The sequence below is a fragment of the Pholcus phalangioides genome, unplaced genomic scaffold (genome assembly GCF_987345545.1).
Source record: "Pholcus phalangioides strain wild (caught in Gottingen) unplaced genomic scaffold, Ppha-v1.0 ptg000039l_1, whole genome shotgun sequence".
Taxonomy (NCBI): Eukaryota; Metazoa; Arthropoda; class Arachnida; order Araneae; family Pholcidae; genus Pholcus; species Pholcus phalangioides.
The window spans coordinates 754,969-775,909 of record NW_028301625.1 but is presented as its reverse complement, the minus strand read 5'-3'; the positions used below and the strand labels follow the sequence as shown (position 1 = coordinate 775,909).

General features: G+C 35.3%; 1 protein-coding gene across 2 annotated transcripts in view; it reads left to right on the top strand.

Annotated features, from left to right (window-relative positions):
- The window catches only part of LOC149065441 (complement C3-like), a 278,201-nt gene that overhangs the window by 111,859 nt on the left and 145,401 nt on the right, over nt 1–20,941 (top strand). For both annotated transcript variants that reach the window (XM_089253977.1, XM_089253976.1), the window contains 2 exons: nt 1,815–1,913; nt 10,519–10,707. In XM_089253977.1, the coding sequence (XP_089110103.1) occupies nt 1,815–1,913; nt 10,519–10,707 (288 nt within the window). The remainder of the gene's footprint in view (nt 1–1,814; nt 1,914–10,518; nt 10,708–20,941) is intronic.

Sequence of the window (20,941 nt, the reverse complement as noted above, 5' to 3'; positions counted from 1 at the left end):
TTTCATTCAACATTTTTTTTTAGGTGAATATGTCATTTGACGGTACTGGGTGCATTCGTAAAAAGTTGGGAAACTTTTCACAAACAAAATAATTTAAATGCTGATATCAAGAAGTATTCAGTATATATCAGTGATTTTTATGTCTGTGGGTAGATCTCGTTAAAGCAAATCCAATGATCTGGTTTTAATTCCTCTTCTCTGCTCTGGGCACCAGGCTTGCGGTCCACTTTCCATAATGAAATTGTTTTACGCTATATCTCGTACGGTACAGAATGCATATAGATAACATTACTATCATCTGTGTTAGTTATTTCAGACAAATTTGATGGCACCAATTTAATTATGTCATTACGACTCAAATCACGAAGAACATATTCACGTCAAAACTTGAGAGGTCGTGTCTACCCCAATTTTTTTTTCAATTGATAGATTCAATAATGCAGGAGGGGAGGGGCACCAAATTACTCAAGTGATTAGAGCCTTCAAACATCTTAATGCGGCCCTGGTCTACAAAGATATTTTTTCTTGGTTCAGTATCATTATGTACATCGAGGTTCTATTGTATCCTATGCAGAACTTTAAATACCAGATCATCCAATCAATTCCTTAATCTGTATTATCCGGGATCTGTTCTTTCTTATAGAATTACTGTACATGTTCTTTCATCGCATTTCTTTTACTCCCTCACTGTTATTCTACTAAATCTCTGAAGGAAGTATCCTCTAAGCCAAAACTTCCACATCCTTTAGCTATTCAGTAAAGATCATAGACTATATTTGTCTGGCTTACCCTGTCACCCCGGGAGCGAATTTTTAAACTGTCTCACCAGCTAGCAGCAAGTGTATGGCATTAGCCTTTGTCATCCTATTTACAAATGTTTCCAACCTGATGGTGTCATGAACAGAAAATCTGATTGATCTGAAAAGATATTTATGCTGATGTATAAAGATTATAAGGTTATAAAAAAAAGAACTACCAGCTCTGAATGCAGTAGGAAGAAAAAAAATGCCCAAAAAACTTTTTTTTTAACTCTTATCTACAAAGAAGTGGCCACTGACCACATATAGAGGTGGCCGCGGAATGGGGATGATTTTTGTATTATGTCTATTGAGCCTATTTTCCATTCCGAGGAAAACTGGCCATGAAGGGGGTGGCCGCCTAGGGGAGTTTCACTGTATGTATATTTTTGATCAACTTTGTATCACAAGAAGCTGGGAATGATAATTATTACAATATTTTTTATTTGCTGTGTGTAATTTTAATGTGAATGTTTTATAAAAATAGCAGGTATATTAACAAAGATATAAAGTTTTGTTTATAATATTTTATAAACAAATACAATTTTTTTTCACATTTTTGTTGCAGAGAAAACTTGCAGTGTAATTTAAAATGTGTTAAAATGACTGAATATTTGAAATTTATGTTTATATGAGCATTATTGCTCATGCTAATAGTACTTTAAATTTTAATTGGAAATATTTAAATTTTTTTATGTATGATTTTAGTATACGTATTATATTTAATATATAATACAATTGAATAATCGACATTAGATTAATCCAAAATTCCAAAAAGAACATGGCTATACGCGTTTCGGAACTATATGAAGTTCCTTCATCAGTAGCAGAAACAAAGAAGAAAGAAAATATTGAAAAAACTCCTTATAGTGGGAGTTACTCGCTGTTGTCAAATTCATTTTGAAACGCGTATAGCCATGTTATTTTTGGAATTTTGTGTTAATCTAACGTCGATTATTCAATTGTATTTTCAAACCCAAAAGGTAATTCATTTCTATTTTGAATATACTTTTATAGATGCCATTGATGGTGCTCAAAAATTACAGGTTACTACAATAAAACTGGATACTGAAGGAGCTATACCAGGAACAGAAACCTGTCTAATTTCAGCTATAGGTGAAATATAAATAAATATATGATAAAACTTACATTTTAATATGTTTATTAATGTATTTTTGTTCAGCTTTAATGTCACTTGGTTGACTTATAACCATTCTTTATAATTTATAAAATTATCACTCACGACTTTCATTGTTTGTGTCATTTTATTGATTTTTGTATTAGTTTTACATAAATAATATTTCAAGTGAATAACTTATGTATGTTGAAATGATTTAAATGTTCAAATTAATACACATTCCCACACAAATTTGTTAGAAATGACAAGCTGCAAAGAATTAAAGCAAGTGGTGTATTTTGTAGAATCTGATTTTCTAAAAACATAGGATGAATGAGCACTATGGCATGGGATTTAAAATAATAAGTATTTGATGTTATTATATAGATTTGTGGCAACTTTTAAGTTCATATTCTTTGAAGGATCAAATGATTTCATTCAGGTTTTCAAGTAGTTATCGATATAAGACTTTTGGTTGCTAATTTTTCTGATTACTGAAAGCATATAGTTTTTTGAAAAACTAGTACAATGACAAAATTATAACTTTTCTCTAGTGCAACATAAATAAATATACTAAGCAAATTTTATTTCTAACACTAGGATTGTCGGACTTTATATACATAGGAGATTTTGCAAGCACATGAGTGAGCTTAAGAGTGACTCAGAATGTGAGTAAGCATGTGAATGACCAAACAAGTGACCTAAAGAGCGATGGCTCAATTCAGTGAGTGACCTAGAGTCAGGCGTCTGGAACGTATCCTGGGCCCTTGGATAAAGTGATTTTTCTGAGGCTCCCTATCTGGCGAGACATGTTTACTTTCAAAAATTTTAACCAGATATAGTTTTCACGAGAGAGAGAGGTCCCCTCTGCATCTGAGGCTCCTCACTCGGAGGGAATACGTTAAGACAGCATTACCTAAAGCGCGTGTAAGTAACCAAACAGTGACCAAAACCAGTGTCAAACACATTAGTGACCAAAACCAGTGTCAAACACGTGAATGACTGAAAAAGAGTGGCTTTAACGCAGGTGTACTTGCAAGAGTGGGGGACAAGCGGGCTGCAGCATAGGGTGGAGAATTCGTTTAAAGATTAGTCAAGAAAATTAGACTAGAGTGGAAGAAGGGCAGCAAAATTCATGCAGCTTACAGGTGGCAAAACCGTAAATGCGCTCTGACTGAACATCATAAAGGATGAAAACTTCAATTTGGAACTACCTTATCACGAGTTTTGGAGAATTACTAATCAGGAAATATAAAATCTTGGAAACACAAAATGCTGAATGGTAAATCTTGCTTATTCGAGTAGGAAGTCAAGACAAAATATGAAAATGTTTTTTAAATATTAAAATATGTCATTGAAAAGTTATACTACCTCTGGCAGAAAGTGTTCATTCACTCAAAAAAAACTAGCAATGCTATGTTTGAAACGCAAAAACGAAATTAAAAATAATTCTTTTTTTTTGAGTGAAAATTTTTGTTAAAATTAATCATTCTGAATTCGGAATAAATGACAAAAATCATAAATTTATTACAATTTGACCATGATAATCAATTTATAAACTTGTAACACTTGAGAAAAAATGTTCGATCACCTCAGTTTTGAGGAAAGTGATCGATCCCTGTTTCAAACAAATGTGTTGACTCAAATTATGCAAATTAAACTGTTTTTATCATCACAATTTTTTCTGAAGTGCATAAGAGATGGCTTCCAGAAGATATGTTACTGATGATTTTAAAAAAACCAGATAGTTTCTATGTTCAAAGATGACATTTCCTCAATGGGAGATTGCAAGAATCTTCAGCTGTGCTCAAAGTACGGTGTGTTGCTTTTGATGAAATATCAGAGGACTTGCAATGTACAAAATTTTACCTCAATCTGGTCGCCCTCGTAGTACCAAAAAGAGAGATGATAGAAAACTGATTGCAATTGCCAAGGAAAATCACCATACCACCTCGAAAACATTGATTGCAGAGTGGGTGAACTGCAACATTCATGTCTGCAACCATACCGTATGAAATCATTTGCGACGAAATGAATTAACACAAGACACAGGTACTGCAAATCACCACCTAAACCTCATTTAACTTGGCAGCAGAAAAGGTCTCGGTTGCTATGGAGTAGAAACCACATCCACTGGGGCATGAATGATTGGAATAAAGTCATTTTCAGTGATGAGTCAAGAATCAGCTTGTGAACTGACGATAGCTACAATAAATTCGTCTGAAGAAGAACAGGAGAAAAAAGTTTAAAGATGAGCGCATTTTGATAAGAAAACTAAATTTTGTCGCTCGTCTACCGTGTGTAGTTGCATCACGGTTGATGGATTAGGGGAACAGAGCATCGTAAAGTGTACAGTCAACTCAGAAGTCTACATAGACATTCTTGAAAACTTTTTGATTCCTAGTGTTGACAATTGGTTTGGGGATTTGACTGACTTTACATTTCACGACGACAATGCCTCTTGCCCTTGCAGTAAAAAAGTTGAGAGATATCTAAGAATTGCTAATATATTTCAATGACGGACTGTTCTGCCAACAGATGTAACCCAGTCAAGAATGTTTGGTACCAGTTGAAAAAGAGGGTATACTCCAAAAGCCCTAATAACGTCATGGAACTGAAGCAAGCAATAAGAGACTGCTAAGAAGAAATTTCTCCATCACACAGCTAACAACTTATTGCTTCTATGCCGCAAAGGATGAAAGCTGTCATCTGGGCCAAAGATGGAATTATGAAATATTAAATTTCTTATTTTAGATCCCATAATCAATCACTTTTTTCCTCAAAACTTAGGGATCAAACATTTTTTTTCTCGGGTGTTACAAGTTTATAAATTGATTATCATGGTCAAATTCTAATAAATTTATAATTTTTGTCATTTATTCAGAATTCAGAATGATTGATTTTAACAAAAATTTTCACTCGAAAAAAAAAGAATAATTTTTTAATTTTTCCTTTTTGCATTTTAAACGTAGCATTGCTAGTGTTTTCGTGGATGAACAAACACTTTCTGCCAGGGGTAGTAGAAACAAGTATAGACTGTTTTCGATAACAAGATATAATTGACACATATTTCAATAAAATATGTGAGTACTGACTTGTGTGCAAAATTAAGAAAAATTTAAGAGTAAAAAAACTTCCTAATAAAATTCTAATTACACGATTTAAAATAAATTTCTCTTTCAATTTTGTGCAGACTATGGTTGTCAAAAACCTATTCAAAAACATGTTTTTCCGCCACAGATACTTTAAATAACAAAAGATTACTTTCATGCAAAATGGAGTGATTTTCACTAATAATTTACTATGATTATCAAGTACACAATATTAATTTTCAAATTTTTTTCCTAAAAAGATTCTTCTCATTTATAAATTTAATTCCCACTGAACATCCGACACCACAATCAATTTTATATAGTGAATTTGGCTTATAACGTTCCTCAGAGCAGAAACTTAGGAGGAGGAGGTGTGTTTGGTTCAGAGGCAACTCAAGCGAGGGTGCAAGGGGTGCGGTGCAGCCGACCGTAAGGTTATAAGGAGCAGCAGCGTAGACTTTAGTTAAGACCCCAAAATTTAACACAGTAAAAATTCACATGACATCACACTTTGCAGTCATATCTCGACGAAGGAAATGTTGAGAAAATAGACATGGCCTCTGACTGTAATACCAGAAATAAGAATATAAGCTATTGGGGCAGGTTGAGACAAAATCTGTACCCATGCAGGACTTGGTTTTTGTGCCTCCTGCCTATTCCCCCCATAGCCCTACATCCTGCATCAGGGATCCTAGACTGGAATCCAGAGCCGTAGTGTACCTTCTCGGGGGCCCCTCTTGAAAGGCTTATTATTAGGCAAAACAAATTTAAACTTTTGTGAGCCCCCAAATTATGTGCGGGGCCCAGGGGGAGTGCCCCGATTGCCCCAGCCTAGTTACTGCCCTACTGGCATCTTTCGTGGGACCCAAGCCAGATGTTCCATGGAGCCCCCCTTTTATAGAAAAAACCAAAAATTATAAGGACCTAGTCCCTTTCTCCTTGGGGTCATACCCTCCCTCATGACCAGGGCCGTCATTTCAACTTTTTCCAGGGGGGGGGGGGCAAAGCACATGTACTCAATGTATGTATATACAGTAGACTCTCTGTAACTCGACACCTGTTGGATTGTTTTCTTGAACACACTTTAGTTCTGCTTTGGCAGTGCTTTTATGCAGGCCAGGAAATGTTTCAAGAACAAATCCTATATTATTGCGAGATCTCAACCTTTCTTCTGTCATCACCAAATTATAGGAGCTGTCACCAAACTTGCCAAATTTGTCACTAATTCGGTGAGATTTACAGAGAAATGCATTGATGATTACTGACAGGTGAAAAATGACAATAAATGATAAATAAGGATTATTTACAAGTTCGGGTCGTTGCAATAACTCAAGAATCCCTGGCTGTAAGTGGGCTCGAACAACCTATCTCTCGGAAGAGAGATATATCCTGTTGGATCGCAACCCGTATGCTAAGTACCCCCCCCCCCCACCTAATGAATTGTTGGACTTTTCAGCACACCTTTAATTTCAGACAGATTTGTATCAATATTTTACCAGAATCTTTGGTGGATTAATGACCCTTTAAGCGGCAATAGCAGAAATCACTAACCCTCCCACTTCCAAATGTAATATCTTTTTCAATGAAGTAGTCTTTTTTCCGATTTTCAGCTGGTGCAAATGCTCCCTTGAGAGAGAAATCTCGCCAATCGACGCTATATGCAAATCGGCGGCGGCGTGCTCTCACCCTCACGGGAGCACAGATATATAGACTGGTTTTTTTTCTCTATATGACGAGATGACTGTTTTCTTTTGCATGTATGTATGTCGGGATTTGATTTGTTTCTCCCTTTTGATTGCCGGCCGTATTTTTGATGAACGAAAATCATCTTTTTTTTTTTTGCAACTTTTATAGAATAAAAGTTAGAGTTCAAAATGAACTTCCGATCGTTGTTTTTCTTTCTTCAGCTCAGTCGGCACGCTCTTCCCCCAACAAGGGTTATGGGCCCAGAGCCAGCTTTTGTCTGAGTTGTTGAAATTAGGGACTTGAAAAATTTTGAAAATGACGTCAGATGGTCGCATCTTTGCTTATTTGAAGTTGAATAAAGACAATTATCGTCATTGGAAATTCAACACAAAGATGTTGCTGATGAACCAAGGACTATTTGGCTTTGTGGATGGTTCTGAACCCGAGTCTTCATCGGAAGCTACTCGGAAAGAAATATCGCAATTCAACGCAAAGAGGGATAAAGTGCTCTCAGTCATATGCCTGAGCATAGAGGATGAACTGAAAAACCTCTTATTAGAAACCACAGATCCGAGAAAGGTTTGGAAAGACATAGAGCAAGCCTATGAACCGAAAACACGAGCAAGAGTCGCAGCACTTTGAAGCGAATTCATGGGAATAAAATTCATGCCGTCTGAAACGATGTCTATGTACGTCGGCAGAATTTTCAGAGTTGTCAACGATTTGGAACTAGCCGGACAAAAGGTGCCCGATGATGAAGTGTCATTTCAACTTCTAGCCCATCTACCGCAGGGGTATGACAATGTGGTGATGCAGTTGTATCAACTTCCAGATGGAGAGTTTACATCAGTGAAAGTACGTGAAGTGTTTTTGTCAGAGTGCGATAGAGTTTAACATTGTGAAGATGAGATGACCTCTGAAGATACAGCGTTCATTTCGACGGAATGTCGAAAATTATCCAAGAAGGTGAAATCAAGATTCAAGGACTCAAGAGTGTGCTACAAATGTGGAGTCATCGGACATATCATGAGAAACTGTAAAGAACAGAAAACTGTGATCAGCAGCAAAGTGAAGAATAACAATCTTCAGTGTGTGGACAATAGTGAAAGTGATGCATTATACGCGTCTGCGATGATATCAACATCAAAAGGTGTGCAGTGGTTAATTGATACAGCCACGACCGAACATTTTTGCAACGACAGAACCTTTTTCTCTACTTTTCGAGAGATCCCAGATGGCGAAGCCATCATTGCAGAAGGAACGAAAATGTTCTTGGATCCGGTGATGTTAAAATTAAAATACGTGGGACAAAAGGTAATGTAGAACTTTTATTGAAAAATGTTTTGTATGCTCCAGGTATGTGCCGAAATTTATTTAGTGGGAGACTAATAGATATTGCGGGTTACAGAGCTCGCCTAGGTGATCGAAAAATTGATGTTTTCAAAGCAAATGGAAAATTATTTTTCAGTGCCCCCTTTATCTGGGAAGCTTTATGTCGTTAATACAAAGGTAATTAACACAAATACTAAACATGAAGCTCATTTGCTTGATAGAAACGACATGATGTTATGGCACACCAGATTTGGACATTTAAATGCTAAAGCATTAAGTAAATTTTCAAAAAGTGGCTTAGTATACGGGCTTGATAAACTACGTGGGAGAATTGAAAATTGTGATATGATGTCTAAAGCAAAACGTGCATCATTTGAAGGAGTCGATGAAGTCCACTCCAATATAAGAATATATTAGAATTATGTCACATGGACTTATGGGGACCGGCGCCCGTACTATGAAAAGGAGGAGCCGCGTATTTCTATACTATAATTGACGATTTTTCCCAGTATGTGTGTGTGTGCAGTTGTATATATCTTGAAACACAAAAATGAAGTTTTTAACTGTTTCAGATCCTATCAAGCGGAAATCGAATGGCAAATGGGGAAAAAAAAATCAAACGGATTAGATCCGATAATGGGTTAGAGTTTTGTGCTAAATATTTCGAGACATATTCAGAGAGAATTATTTTCCATATTTTGCAGCTGGTGAACAAAAGAAAAAAGTCACAACATATTGTAATGCAGAGCCGTCCTAACAGCATCATGGGGCCCTTGAGCCAAGTGATTTTTTTGAGGCCCTACCTGGTAAATTCTAGAAAATTTCAACCAGATCTCATTTTTGTGTGGGGCCCCTGTTTTCTTGGGCCCATGCATTAAGACGGCACTGTTGCAATGCACCGGACCAAACCTGCATTTAGTTTTTCCTCCTACTTCGCACCGGACGTACTACGCAAGCCTCAGAAGAAAGTGTTATGATATGCGGGTTTCCCTTAAGCCGGACTTGTGTGAGCAATACTGTTAGACAACAAAATGAGGTCTCACCTGACTATCTTAGCACACTTAATGGTCATCTTCATTCATTAATATGCATTCATTCTCAGAAAGTGATGACATGTTCCTAGACAATAACAGCGAAATAATTTCGAACCGAGGAGACATTGCACGAGGCATTATTCGCACGCATGGATTGGCCACCACGAATTCCGACCTGAATCCAATAATGAACCTACGGAACTGGATAGAGAATAATTTTAAGAGTAATTGACTGTTACTCTTTAAGCGGCACTGATGAAACAGAATATCTCGCCTCCTTAAAAGCCTCTTGTTTTAGCATTGGCAAGCACAGATATTTAGTAAAGCCGATTTCTCTCTCAAGGGAGCATTTTCCCCTACTTTTCCTTTTAGTTTGCACCAGCTGAAAATCGGAAAAAAGACTACTTCATTGAAAAAGATATTACATTTGGAAGTGGGAGGGTTAGTGATTTCTGCTATTGCCGCTTAAAGGGTCATTAATCCACCAAAGATTCTGGTAAAATATTGATACAAATCTGTCTGAAATTAAAGGTGTGCTGAAAAGTCCAACAATTCATTAGGTGGGGGGGGGGGGGGTACTTAGCATACGGGTTGCGATCCAACAGGATATATCTCTCTTCCGAGAGATAGGTTGTTCGAGCCCACTTACAGCCAGGGATTCTTGAGTTATTGCAACGACCCGAACTTGTAAATAATCCTTATTTATCATTTATTGTCATTTTTCACCTGTCAGTAATCATCAATGCATTTCTCTGTAAATCTCACCGAATTAGTGACAAATTTGGCAAGTTTGGTGACAGCTCCTATAATTTGGTGATGACAGAAGAAAGGTTGAGATCTCGCAATAATATAGGATTTGTTCTTGAAACATTTCCTGGCCTGCATAAAAGCACTGCCAAAGCAGAACTAAAGTGTGTACAAATTGAGTTAAGAAAGAATAGTTATCATGCATACATATGAGTAACCATATTTAAAGGGCTCTCTGTTTAGCGTATTGTCAAATCACTGCTCGTGAATGCATGTAAATAGCTGTTCTGTAAAATAAATCTGTGTTCTTCAATTTGGGGCTTTGTGCTTTTACATCTCGAGTGCTTGGGAGAAACATTTTCTGGAACACTATAACCAACCTAAACTTGAGCAAGAAAAGAAAAATACCCTAAAAACAGCCCCTTCTATTGCCAGCGCTTTGTTAAGTTCTAATTTAATTTTAAAATTCAAAAATACAATAAGTTAAAAAATTATAAGTTCAATTTCACTACAAGCTTTGGGCTGCATATGGAACTGTTGAGGGTTGCCAATCTGCGACTCCTGTTGTAAAAGAAGTGAAACTCTGTAGGAAGATTTTTTCCCTTACATAGAAACTTCACTGACCCATTAAGTACTTTCTTTCATATAGTCTATATGGCCTACTGATATGTGTTGCAATATTTTAGTGAAAATTTAAAGTAATTTTTTTTCAGGTGATCATTTTGGGCCTACTGTTCAAACGTCACTTGAAAACCCTGATGATCTATTACAAAAACCCTGCGGTTGTGCTGAGCAAAATATGATTTTCTTTGCACCAACTCTATACACCATGAAGTATCTGAAAGAGACTGGCAAAATATCAGCTGAAATAGAAGCAAAAGGCTATGATCTGATTCGAAAAGGTATATTATTATTTCTTCTTTTTTTACTGTAATGTATTTATGTAATTAATACCTTTTTTATTTATTCAATCACATTAGAACATTTTAATTGACATTGCATTTGCATACATTACACTTCACTTAAAATAAAAATTCAAGTACTTTGTATGGCAATAAATGCATTTGAGGGCAATAAAAATTAATGATTTTCTAATTTTTTTAAATTTAGTTGAGCCAAGATATAATAAAACTATATAGAACTATGAAAAATATTTGTTGTAACTATTGTATGATGAAAATATGAATTTAATGAAACAAATCCACTTACTCATATATTCTCGTACAATATATTATCTATTGGAGCATCAAACTTTATTCTTGAATGATATAATTTTCAAACTTCTTTTAATACAGCTCCTTCAAATTGCTATATCAGTCTATTTTTGGGCTTTGGAAGAACACAGTGGTTTTGTATCACTGATTTTTTTTGTTTGATTCCAATGTCTTCCTCTTCCAAGTTATCAGAACTATATCTTTTAGCATAAAAGTAATAATGTCATCATTCTTTGTTCTGTTTATATTTGTATTACTATATCTGACAGCATAATCTTCAAAAGCTCTGCAACCAAAATTTTCTTTCCCTGTATTTTCTCCAGTAGTGATCTCTTTTCCTCAGTTATCAAAAATACACCTGAAAATCTGGCATGTTTCCCATCATTTTAGAAATTTCTTGATTGAACAGAACACTGTGTATCTTTTGAAAATTTGCATTCAGTTTTCAAGTCCTGGTTAATAACCAAAAGTAATGCAAAATTCTTTTTTTTTGGGGGGGGGGGGGGTTTAGGTCAATGTGGCAGAAAGTTTTTACTTTTTGATGTTTCGTTCGCATGGGTGGCAAACATTTTTAACAGTGGGAAAAAGGCTACTATTTATGTCTTCTCCCTGCTTGAGTCACACCACTTTGTTGGGATTGGTCAGTTGAGCAAGATTTTTCCCATTGCCTGAGAAGTTGCTTCCAAGAGCTCTGGGTGATGCAAGGGTGCCAATTTTATCATCTTTAACACTACTTTACCGCATACCAACTCCGGTTATATATCGCCATATGGCAATTTCCAACCAGTGGAGTTGGGTGGGAAATGAAGGCTCCATCCATCAGTGTTCGCCCTAAGCTCGATAGGTCATCTTTAACACTGGAACCACGACACTTTTGATATACCTAGAACTGCAAAATGGGCCAAATTGACCCCAACTGTCAAGAAACAGTGTTTCATAGCAAAAACAGATATTTGCTCTGGGTTTTTCTTCACTGTTATCTAACGTTTTTTAACTGTGCACTCAATAATATGGAAGACTAAATTTGTTTATGAATGTAAAATGGGTTCCAGAATTAGAAAAGAAGTTGTTATTCAAAAATAATAAGATTTTATGTATTCACACTATTCACTACAAAAACTTTTTTCAATTAAACCCCATAATATGACACAATGATTAATAAGTTCTGCAAGTTAATTGTCAAATTAAATTTGAGAAAGTCTATAACATGATTCAGTCAAATAAGTATTGGTTTTGTACTGAAAAATGAAATTTAATGAGCAGTTTGGAGCAAATTTTTTCATGGTTCTTGTATATTTACTGCTTATTGCAGTTGCGCAACACGTATGCAAAAATCAACAATTTTGTTTCCACATTTTGATGTTACCTGACAGGGAACTTTTTCATTTTTTTATGACTCACAAACAGTTACATGATCAAGAGAGCACATGAATGCTTCCTCTTATGCAAGGACAAAACCTGTGATAAATGCAGCTCTACAATAAGATTTTGGAGGAACTTCATTAGAAAAATAGTTTTTTGAATAGCCACTACTGTTCTATACAAAATCCAGAAATTCATTCTAGTGAGATCTAGGATGTTATAGAAAACGTGAAAAGCCACCTCCGTGGTGCTGCATCCACCAAATATCTTCTGGCCATTTGATCAGCCACATCTACACCAAATTTTGTTGAATTGTAGTATGAAATAGTTTCTGGAAGCTTTTTGGGACTACTACTATTGATATCAATTATCATATGAACAGGGCCACAACTAGATGCTTGGTCATCCGGGGCAAGCACGAATTTTGATGCCCTCTTGTAATGTTGGAGAGGTTTCAGATTGAAATTTGCGCCCCCCCTCTAGTCTAGCGCCCGGGGCACGAGACCTGCCTGCTCCCCCCCCCCCTAATTGCGACCCTGCATATGAAGTGTGATAAATAATAAAACATTTTTATTCTTTTTTCCCTGATAAATTTTCATTGAGCCATTACTGGTTTCCAATAGTAATGTTGCAACTATAAGTTTTGCTCTCTTTATTGTGCCAGGTATTTCTTTTCAATTTCATCTCATTGACCCTACTAAGCTCCTATTTTTGTATTTTTGTATTTGAACCAGCTTCAATGCAATGAAAAAATTGTCAGTTGTGGCATTTCTGCCGTTGTTCTCAAATAGCTTAATCAGTTGCATCACTATGCGCTCTGAAAAAGAGAGATTCGTTGAACACTGATCATCCTTCTAGAGGTTTGGAAATCTGTTCAAAAGGTACTTGGTGTCAACTTCAACTACAAGCCAGAATTTAATTCCTTTTTTGTGATATCGTGTGTGTATAAAAAATTCCATCTACACATTTTTTTCTTGAGTTAAGTTTTCACTTTCTCAAAACTTTTGTGGAGTCCAATCAATGTCAGAGTACTGGGTATTCTAGTTTACAGAGAAAAAGTACTCAGCTCTACTTGCTGTCCTTTCATTAAAAAAAATCTCCTCGGACAATATAAATTGGCCTTGAAGCACCCCTACTCTATGTTATCTTCATTTAGAAATACATTGAAGAGAGGGAAACCAATCCCAAGAAAATTGCACACCCTCTTTTTCCTATAGCATAGTGCATTGAATAAAAATGACTCAAATCACAGTTCTAGGTATAAGACCCTATAGCTCTGAAATACAAAGCGTGCAGAGGATAAAAGTTTCATGAATTAACTCCTTATATAATTATATAACAACAACTGATTTTTTGAGAGAAAAAATACTGAGTGGAACCACTCCCACCATTTATTGGCGAAGAAAAAACTAAAATGTTGAATGGGGTCAATGGGTTGATATGCATGACATCATGAAAAGTCAAAAAAAAAATTTATCATCTGCCCTCAAGTTTTTCAGAAAAATGAAAACAAAGTTTGATTTGAGTCAAATTGACCCACTCTATGGTTCTACTGTTAAGAAAAGAAACCAGGCACTGTTGATCTTTATCCTCTCTTCCTTTCTATTGAAGCAATTCTTGTGCTTTTGAATCTTGTTTGCTGCTCTTAAAATGTGTCAAAAATATTATATATATATATGTCGCTAGTCGAAAATATTTTAATTCGGGAACACTTAGGTGTTCCCAAAGAGAATATTATGATCATTTGTCAGGGCATGCTCAGCTGCGGCTGACTTGGCAACCTGGCCCAGTCTACAATTTTGTTTATGCTCAACTAATCTTGCAGATATTCATCTTCTTGTAGTACCCCCCCCCCCCCCCGCTATTATAGACTTCTACACACAACTGCACAAGATACGGTATACTCCAGCTGCTTTCAGATCGTCGTGTTGATCTTTGGCTGACCTGAGACACTCACCTAGCTTTTTGGTTGTCTTAAAATAGTTGTGATGCCAAATTTTCTCAGGTGCCGTCTTATTCTGTTTGTGATTCATGGAATGCAAGGGGGAAATGCTTTTCAGTTTGCTGATTCTTCTATTTTCCATGGGGCGTTCTTTGTGCATATGGTCTTCATCATATCCCCAGTGGAAAAACCCCACATATTCTGGATCTGGACCAGTGTTTTTCACTGGTCAGACACACTTTGTAATTGACACACTTTGTCACACCATGACACACACTTTGTGCTCACAGTGTGAGTCATGGCTCCTAGGAGTGTCGCAACAAGCTGGAGAAATTGATTTGTGTATCTATTTATGCTTTGAAATGGATATTGGATTGATAAATTTGAATCTTTTATAAGTGAAAATATCTACTAAAGTTTCTGAGAGCTGCAGATCAACCATCAATTGGGTAAGGGTGCAGCAGGTGGCAAAAGTTTGAGAACAACTGTCCTCAACTAATTAAAAAGTTGAGGTCAATGGTTCACAAAATAAAAATCTGATCTTCTGTGTAATTTCTATAGTGCCTGGAGCCTAAAATTTTCTTATGTTTGTGGTATCTGTGTAATTTTGTGTGCCTATTATGAATAAAAAATATTGTCCTCTCTCTCTCTCTCTCTCTCTCTCTCACACACACACAAGTTATCCCCAAATATTAAATGTTTCACTGATAAAACAACCCATACATTAGTATTTAACCAACTAATTTAATTTGATTTGATTGGTTATCTTCAGTTAAAACAATAAGTATACTTACCGAAGCAAACTTCTGCTACCTTAGTTCTAAACTTCAGTACTAAAAGATGTAACCACTAAAGCACTGTAAACAAAGTTTTACAATGTTTTCATGAAACCTTAAAACACAAATTATGATAAAAGTAGATGGGAAAAAAGGCGGGATAGTTATGAGAGATTTGAGCACCATTTTTAATTATCTGAGCTCTTTTAGCTAGCTACACTTGAAATCACCTCTCTATGTCATTCACAGTGGCTATGGCATCATCTAAATTAAGAATTTAGAGTATGTAATTAAGTCACCCTGCCAGTCACCAAGTCACCTGACTTTATAGCAGTTTATTGAATTAGAAATAAACGTATGAGAAATGAAAATGGTAACTTTATAAACAAATTATTTACAAATTTTCAACAACAAAAAATTATTGAATCTATGCTCTTTCCCATCTTGTCATGTGAGAGTACACAGGGCGAGTGGCCTAGAGTATGCTCCCAAAGATTTAATAAAGCCACAAACAAATGCCCTCGTAACTTAGTAAATAGAACATTCCTCAAACCACCAGTTCATGCATATTAGACACAGAGTAGAGTTCAATCTTCATTGTAGGATTCAGGCTCGGTAGATAAACTTCTCATTGCATATCAAATGTTGAAATAATTGGTTTTTCGATAAAGTTTTGAAAGTATTTCCTATTATTTCAGGGCTTTTCAATGCAATCACCATTTTTCTTTTTTTTTCATGGGTGTGGCTGGCCAGATTTCAATTCATTTTAACGAAGAAACTCACATCACAGTTGTGTGCATAGTACTACCCATGTATTGCTTTTTTTATGTGTATGGATTTCCAGGGTTTCTAGCATTGCAATGTTCTGATGGTGGAGGTCCCTAGGAGGATATGCTCCCAAAGATCTTGGAGTCTCGTGGGTGGGAATGAACCAGGTAGGAGCCAATGTTAGTGAATCTCTGTCAGAGTATCAGGACTTACTATTATCCACTTGGAAGGAGGTTTCAGATGTGGCAGTGATAGGGCACGTTAGTGTGATGGCACGACTGACAGGGCTGCTTCCAAACAAACATGAGTTGAGCGAGATTATAAAGGAAAACGCTATAGGAAGTAGCTAGTCTCTGTTTAAATTATTTTTCTAAAAAAAAAAATATGATCAAATAAGACTTGTGAGCACTTGAAATGAAGCCATCAAACTCTTATGAACATGCGATGTTAAAAATATAATAATAGTTGTTCTCTAATTAGCTATGAAAGTTTTATATTTCTCGCATGTTATCCATTCAAGTATGTTTGGTCAAGTAGCCATGCTTTTGATTCCTGCATTGAATCATGAATTCAATTATGGAATAAATGATTGAATCAAATTGAAGAAATAATTTTAGAATTATTGAGAAAAAAATAATTTTAGGATAAATACAAATACAACACCACAACAGGCAAAATGCCCAACAAGGTGGTGGCTGAGAAAAAGATGCCCATAATAAATATGGATGTCATATATTTCAAAAATACAGCAACCCAATTAAAACTTCAATTACACGCAATATATATACATGATGAAATATTATACAATGTCCATAAGAATACTTATGGTTGTCGTATTGTAAGTATGGATAACTTCTCGATTTACCCCAACTTGTTTATCTTATTTCTTTTTAAACTCATCTTTCTTCATTATTGTATCAACTCTTTCTTCATTGTTGTTAATGAAAATTTCCAATTAATGAAAAAAAAGTAAAGCAATAATTGTAGAACTACTGATGGAAATCAGAATTATTCTGAGTAACTTAGGAATTGTCAAGAGTAATTTCAGAATTGTTAAAAGCAATAATTTATAAAAAAAATTAAGTTTTTCAAAGAAATAATTTCATAGTTGATGAAAATCAATGGAAATAATAATTTCCAAATTTCAAATTTAATAAAAGAAATAATTGATCAAAATGAGTTAATTAATGAAAGAAAGTTATTTGAAAATAAAAATTCAAATTTAATGAAAGATATACAGTGGAACCTCCCCTAACAGACACTCCCCATTAACGGCCACCTCCAGTTAACAGACACTCTTCTGTGTGAATCCTGCTTCCATAGAATAGTGCTTTAATGTATTTCACTCCCCGATAGCAGGCAGTAAAATCAGAAAAACTCAAATTTATTAACTTGGACATAAATCTTGAATTTATCACATTCAAATTGTGTTCCAAGCTCATGTTGGTAAATATGATAAATCAATTAATTACTTAATTAACTGAATGCTCCAAGATGATGAATTCGAATGGTAATGTGTGTGTGTGTTGATTTTGTTTGTTGATACCTTGTGACATTATAAGACTGAAGAAAATAAAAACATTCATAACAACATTATCAAACTTATTTTAATTTAATGTTTATTACAAAATATCCTCAGAGATGCCGCTGCACTCTAATTTTCCCGGGACCCAGGGTATTAAAAAAATTTGGGTCCCTTTTGAGTGAAAGTGGATCCCTTTCAAAAAAAATTTATCTTGAAAAAAGTATGTATCTCTCCCCTCCCAAATAACTCACTGGTATTTCTATGAATTTTTTCTAGCATGCCCCAGGTCTTTCATCACCTGCTTATATCTCTTCGTTGAGTCAGAGCAGCTGGCCATGTGCTGGGTATCTCTCTGTGAATCAAATAAATAATTCATTTCTAAAAATATGTTCTATCCAAAGGTTCACTTACTTTCATTGTCTACTAGTAGGAAAAGCAAAGAAGCCCATTAACACTGAGAATTGAACATGTGGAATTTAGCACATGTAATAAATCTATCATAAATATACGGTCGATCCTGCTTATAACATTCCCATTTAGAACATTTCTCCACTTAGTCTGACTTATTTTCGTCCACACACACACATCCCAACTCTATAAATAATCCTCATTGAGATTTCCTGTTTGAAGTGTTTTCCTGCTTACAACATTTTTTATGACAGTTTTTCAAAAAACATTATAAGCCGGATCCACTGTAATCAGAAGTTAGAGGCACACATTTATATATTTACTAATTAATCAATCTATAAATTCCCTTCTGATTGATTTTATGTTTCGCTAAAAAAATCTTAGCACTTTTACTATCTTCTGATCAAATTTAAAGCAAATTTGATTCTCTCTCCTCTCTCAGATGCTTATCTTCTGATTCCCTATTCATGCTTTGGTTTTCCTGGTAAAATGGCTGTTTTCATAAAATACAATATAAATAATGACATCAGTAGGAGATATTGGGATAATTTAATTATAGCTAAAACAAATGAAACAGACATTTTTCACAATGTCATGGTACGAAAAAAAAAATATATATATATATATGTTTGTATCTCTATGAGCATATACGCAGGGATGGCTCGAGTGTAACATTACCATTTAGGCCCCCCTGGTAGAACATGAGCTTACCTGTTGCCGAGTGTGAAGCCTCATATGCTGCCCCTAATGGCAATCCTGGCAGGAGGCTGATGGGGCTTCAGTGAAGGGGATCTCTCGATAAACCTCATTTTTTTCAGAACTAAGCTGCACACCATTGTTTGCCATGCAAAATCTGTGTAACCATACATCCAGCTTTTGATATAGATTTTTCTGGATTTTTTTTTTCCCAGAATTATTCTACCATTCTTAATAATCAATCAAGTTTATTGTTTTGGCCTCTGGCCTTTAACAATTGGTGGCAAAAAAAGGATAGACTATTACATAACATGAAATTATATATGAAACACAAAGTGAAATAACTAAGGGGAAAAAAGAATGGAAAAAAGACAAAAGAACTAAAAGACAATTTAAACATAAAATGGAGAGAAAAATATAAACAAAACACGAAATATATGAGAAATTGATTACAGTTAGGAGTTATTCACAAAGTTCTTAATTTCATTGCAGATACAATAAATTTATATATATTAAAGCATGTAGTGTAGTCGTTGAAATGCAAAATATTTTCGAGGTTGAGAGGAGTAGAATCACCGAAGACAGTACTTCATATTGCAGTATATTTATCGCAGGTTATAATGATGTGTCTCCAGGATTCATACTCTCCAGAAGTGCAATGTATGCAAGTTCGCTCGGGTGAAAAATATAGTGTCTCACTCCCTCCAAAATTAGTACATCACTCTGGAATCTCAACTGAATAAGGGCTCTTTTTATGCATAGATCAAGCTTAAAATTTAAGTATTCCTCCAAAGCTATATTTCTTTTTAGATTTTTATAGAGAGGGAAACGAATGGAATTAGTAATTTGAGATAAAATGTGTTGGACATCTTGATCCTTCAGATTTAATATTATAAATGGTAGGTGGTGGGATTTGGCAATTGGATAGTTTCAAGTTTTAGGAAGGAGGAAACAGCATTATCAAGAATATCCCAGAGAGAACAAACCCAATTACACTTAGAATCTGAGTTATGCTCTCACAAAGGCTGAGAAAACTTATCTTTGGGAGTCTCTTCTCGGTCATTTTCATAATGCAAAGCCAAAAATTCAAAATATGCTTTTTAATGGTGATACTCAGGCTTGATTGACCCAGTTCAGTGTGAATCATGTAAGGTGGTATCAGTTTTGAGAGAGTGAGGAATCTTCAGACAAAAGAACTAAACAAAGTGTCAATGTCACTCTGGTATTTAACAGCCCAAATTTCAGGACCATACAATGCTGTTAAACTTATTAATGATCGAAATAGCGTTATAGCTGCTGTCAAACAGGAAGTTCGACAACTACTCAGAACTGGCGAAACAGCTTTACTGGCCAATTTTGCTTTTGCAACAAATTGAAGCTTTGCGGAGTGAAACATGCCTGTTTATCGGAAGGGTAGGCTTAAATAAGTGTGCTGTGACACTCAAAATTTCTCTACTAGCGAAATACCAATGTTCACATTTTTTCAGGTGTCAACCTCTTCTGCAGACCATGATTCTAGTTTTTTCCAAGTTTAATTCAAGATCAAAATCAAGGCAGAATTGATGTAAAATGTTAAATTTCTTTTGTAGATTTATTGGACTATCCCAGAGGATAACTGTATCATAGGCTATGGATTGCAGTGTGCGAGTCCAGATAAACAGCTGTGATATCTGAAAAATTAAATCTATGAATCAATGGGGCCACATAGAGAGTAAATAGGGTAGGACTAAAAGGGTTTCTCCCTGCAAAACACCTTTCATTACTGGGATGCTAGGCGTTAAACCATTAAATGCTTTGACCCCAATATTAGCTCCTGTATACATGCATTTCAATATATTAATGAATTTTCTACTGAGACCTAGGTCTTGCAATACTCTCCATAGTATTTGGTGATTAATAGAATCAAATGCTGCTCTAAAATCAATATATGCGATATACAATCTACCACCGGGTTTTGATAATTTGCACTGGATCATGATATGCAAAATGAAAATTTGATCTGTGCAGGAATATCCTTTACAGAAACTTGTCTGTTCTTCAGGAATTATATTTTGAGCATTTAGCCACGTCATAAGATGTTTTTCCAAAATCTTAGTGAGCAGTTTCAGGAAATTTGAGACAAGCACAATTTCTCTAGTGAGATGGATCACGAACATAGTCTTTTTTAAAAATCGGGTTAATAATTATTTCCAAACAGGGGCTGGGTATAGTTTGATTGTTTAATATAGCATTGTACCCTGAGAGTAAAACAGAACGATTACAGGTATTTAAATTTTGAAAAAATTCATTCAAATGTAAATCAACTCTGGGAGACTTATTTTTTCTAAGACCATTAATAGCATCATTTAATTCTTGCAAATGGATTTCATTGTCTAAAATTAAATCACATATCTCACCGATTTCAGGTACAATCACAGTGAGGGCAGTGAGACTACAGGTGAATTG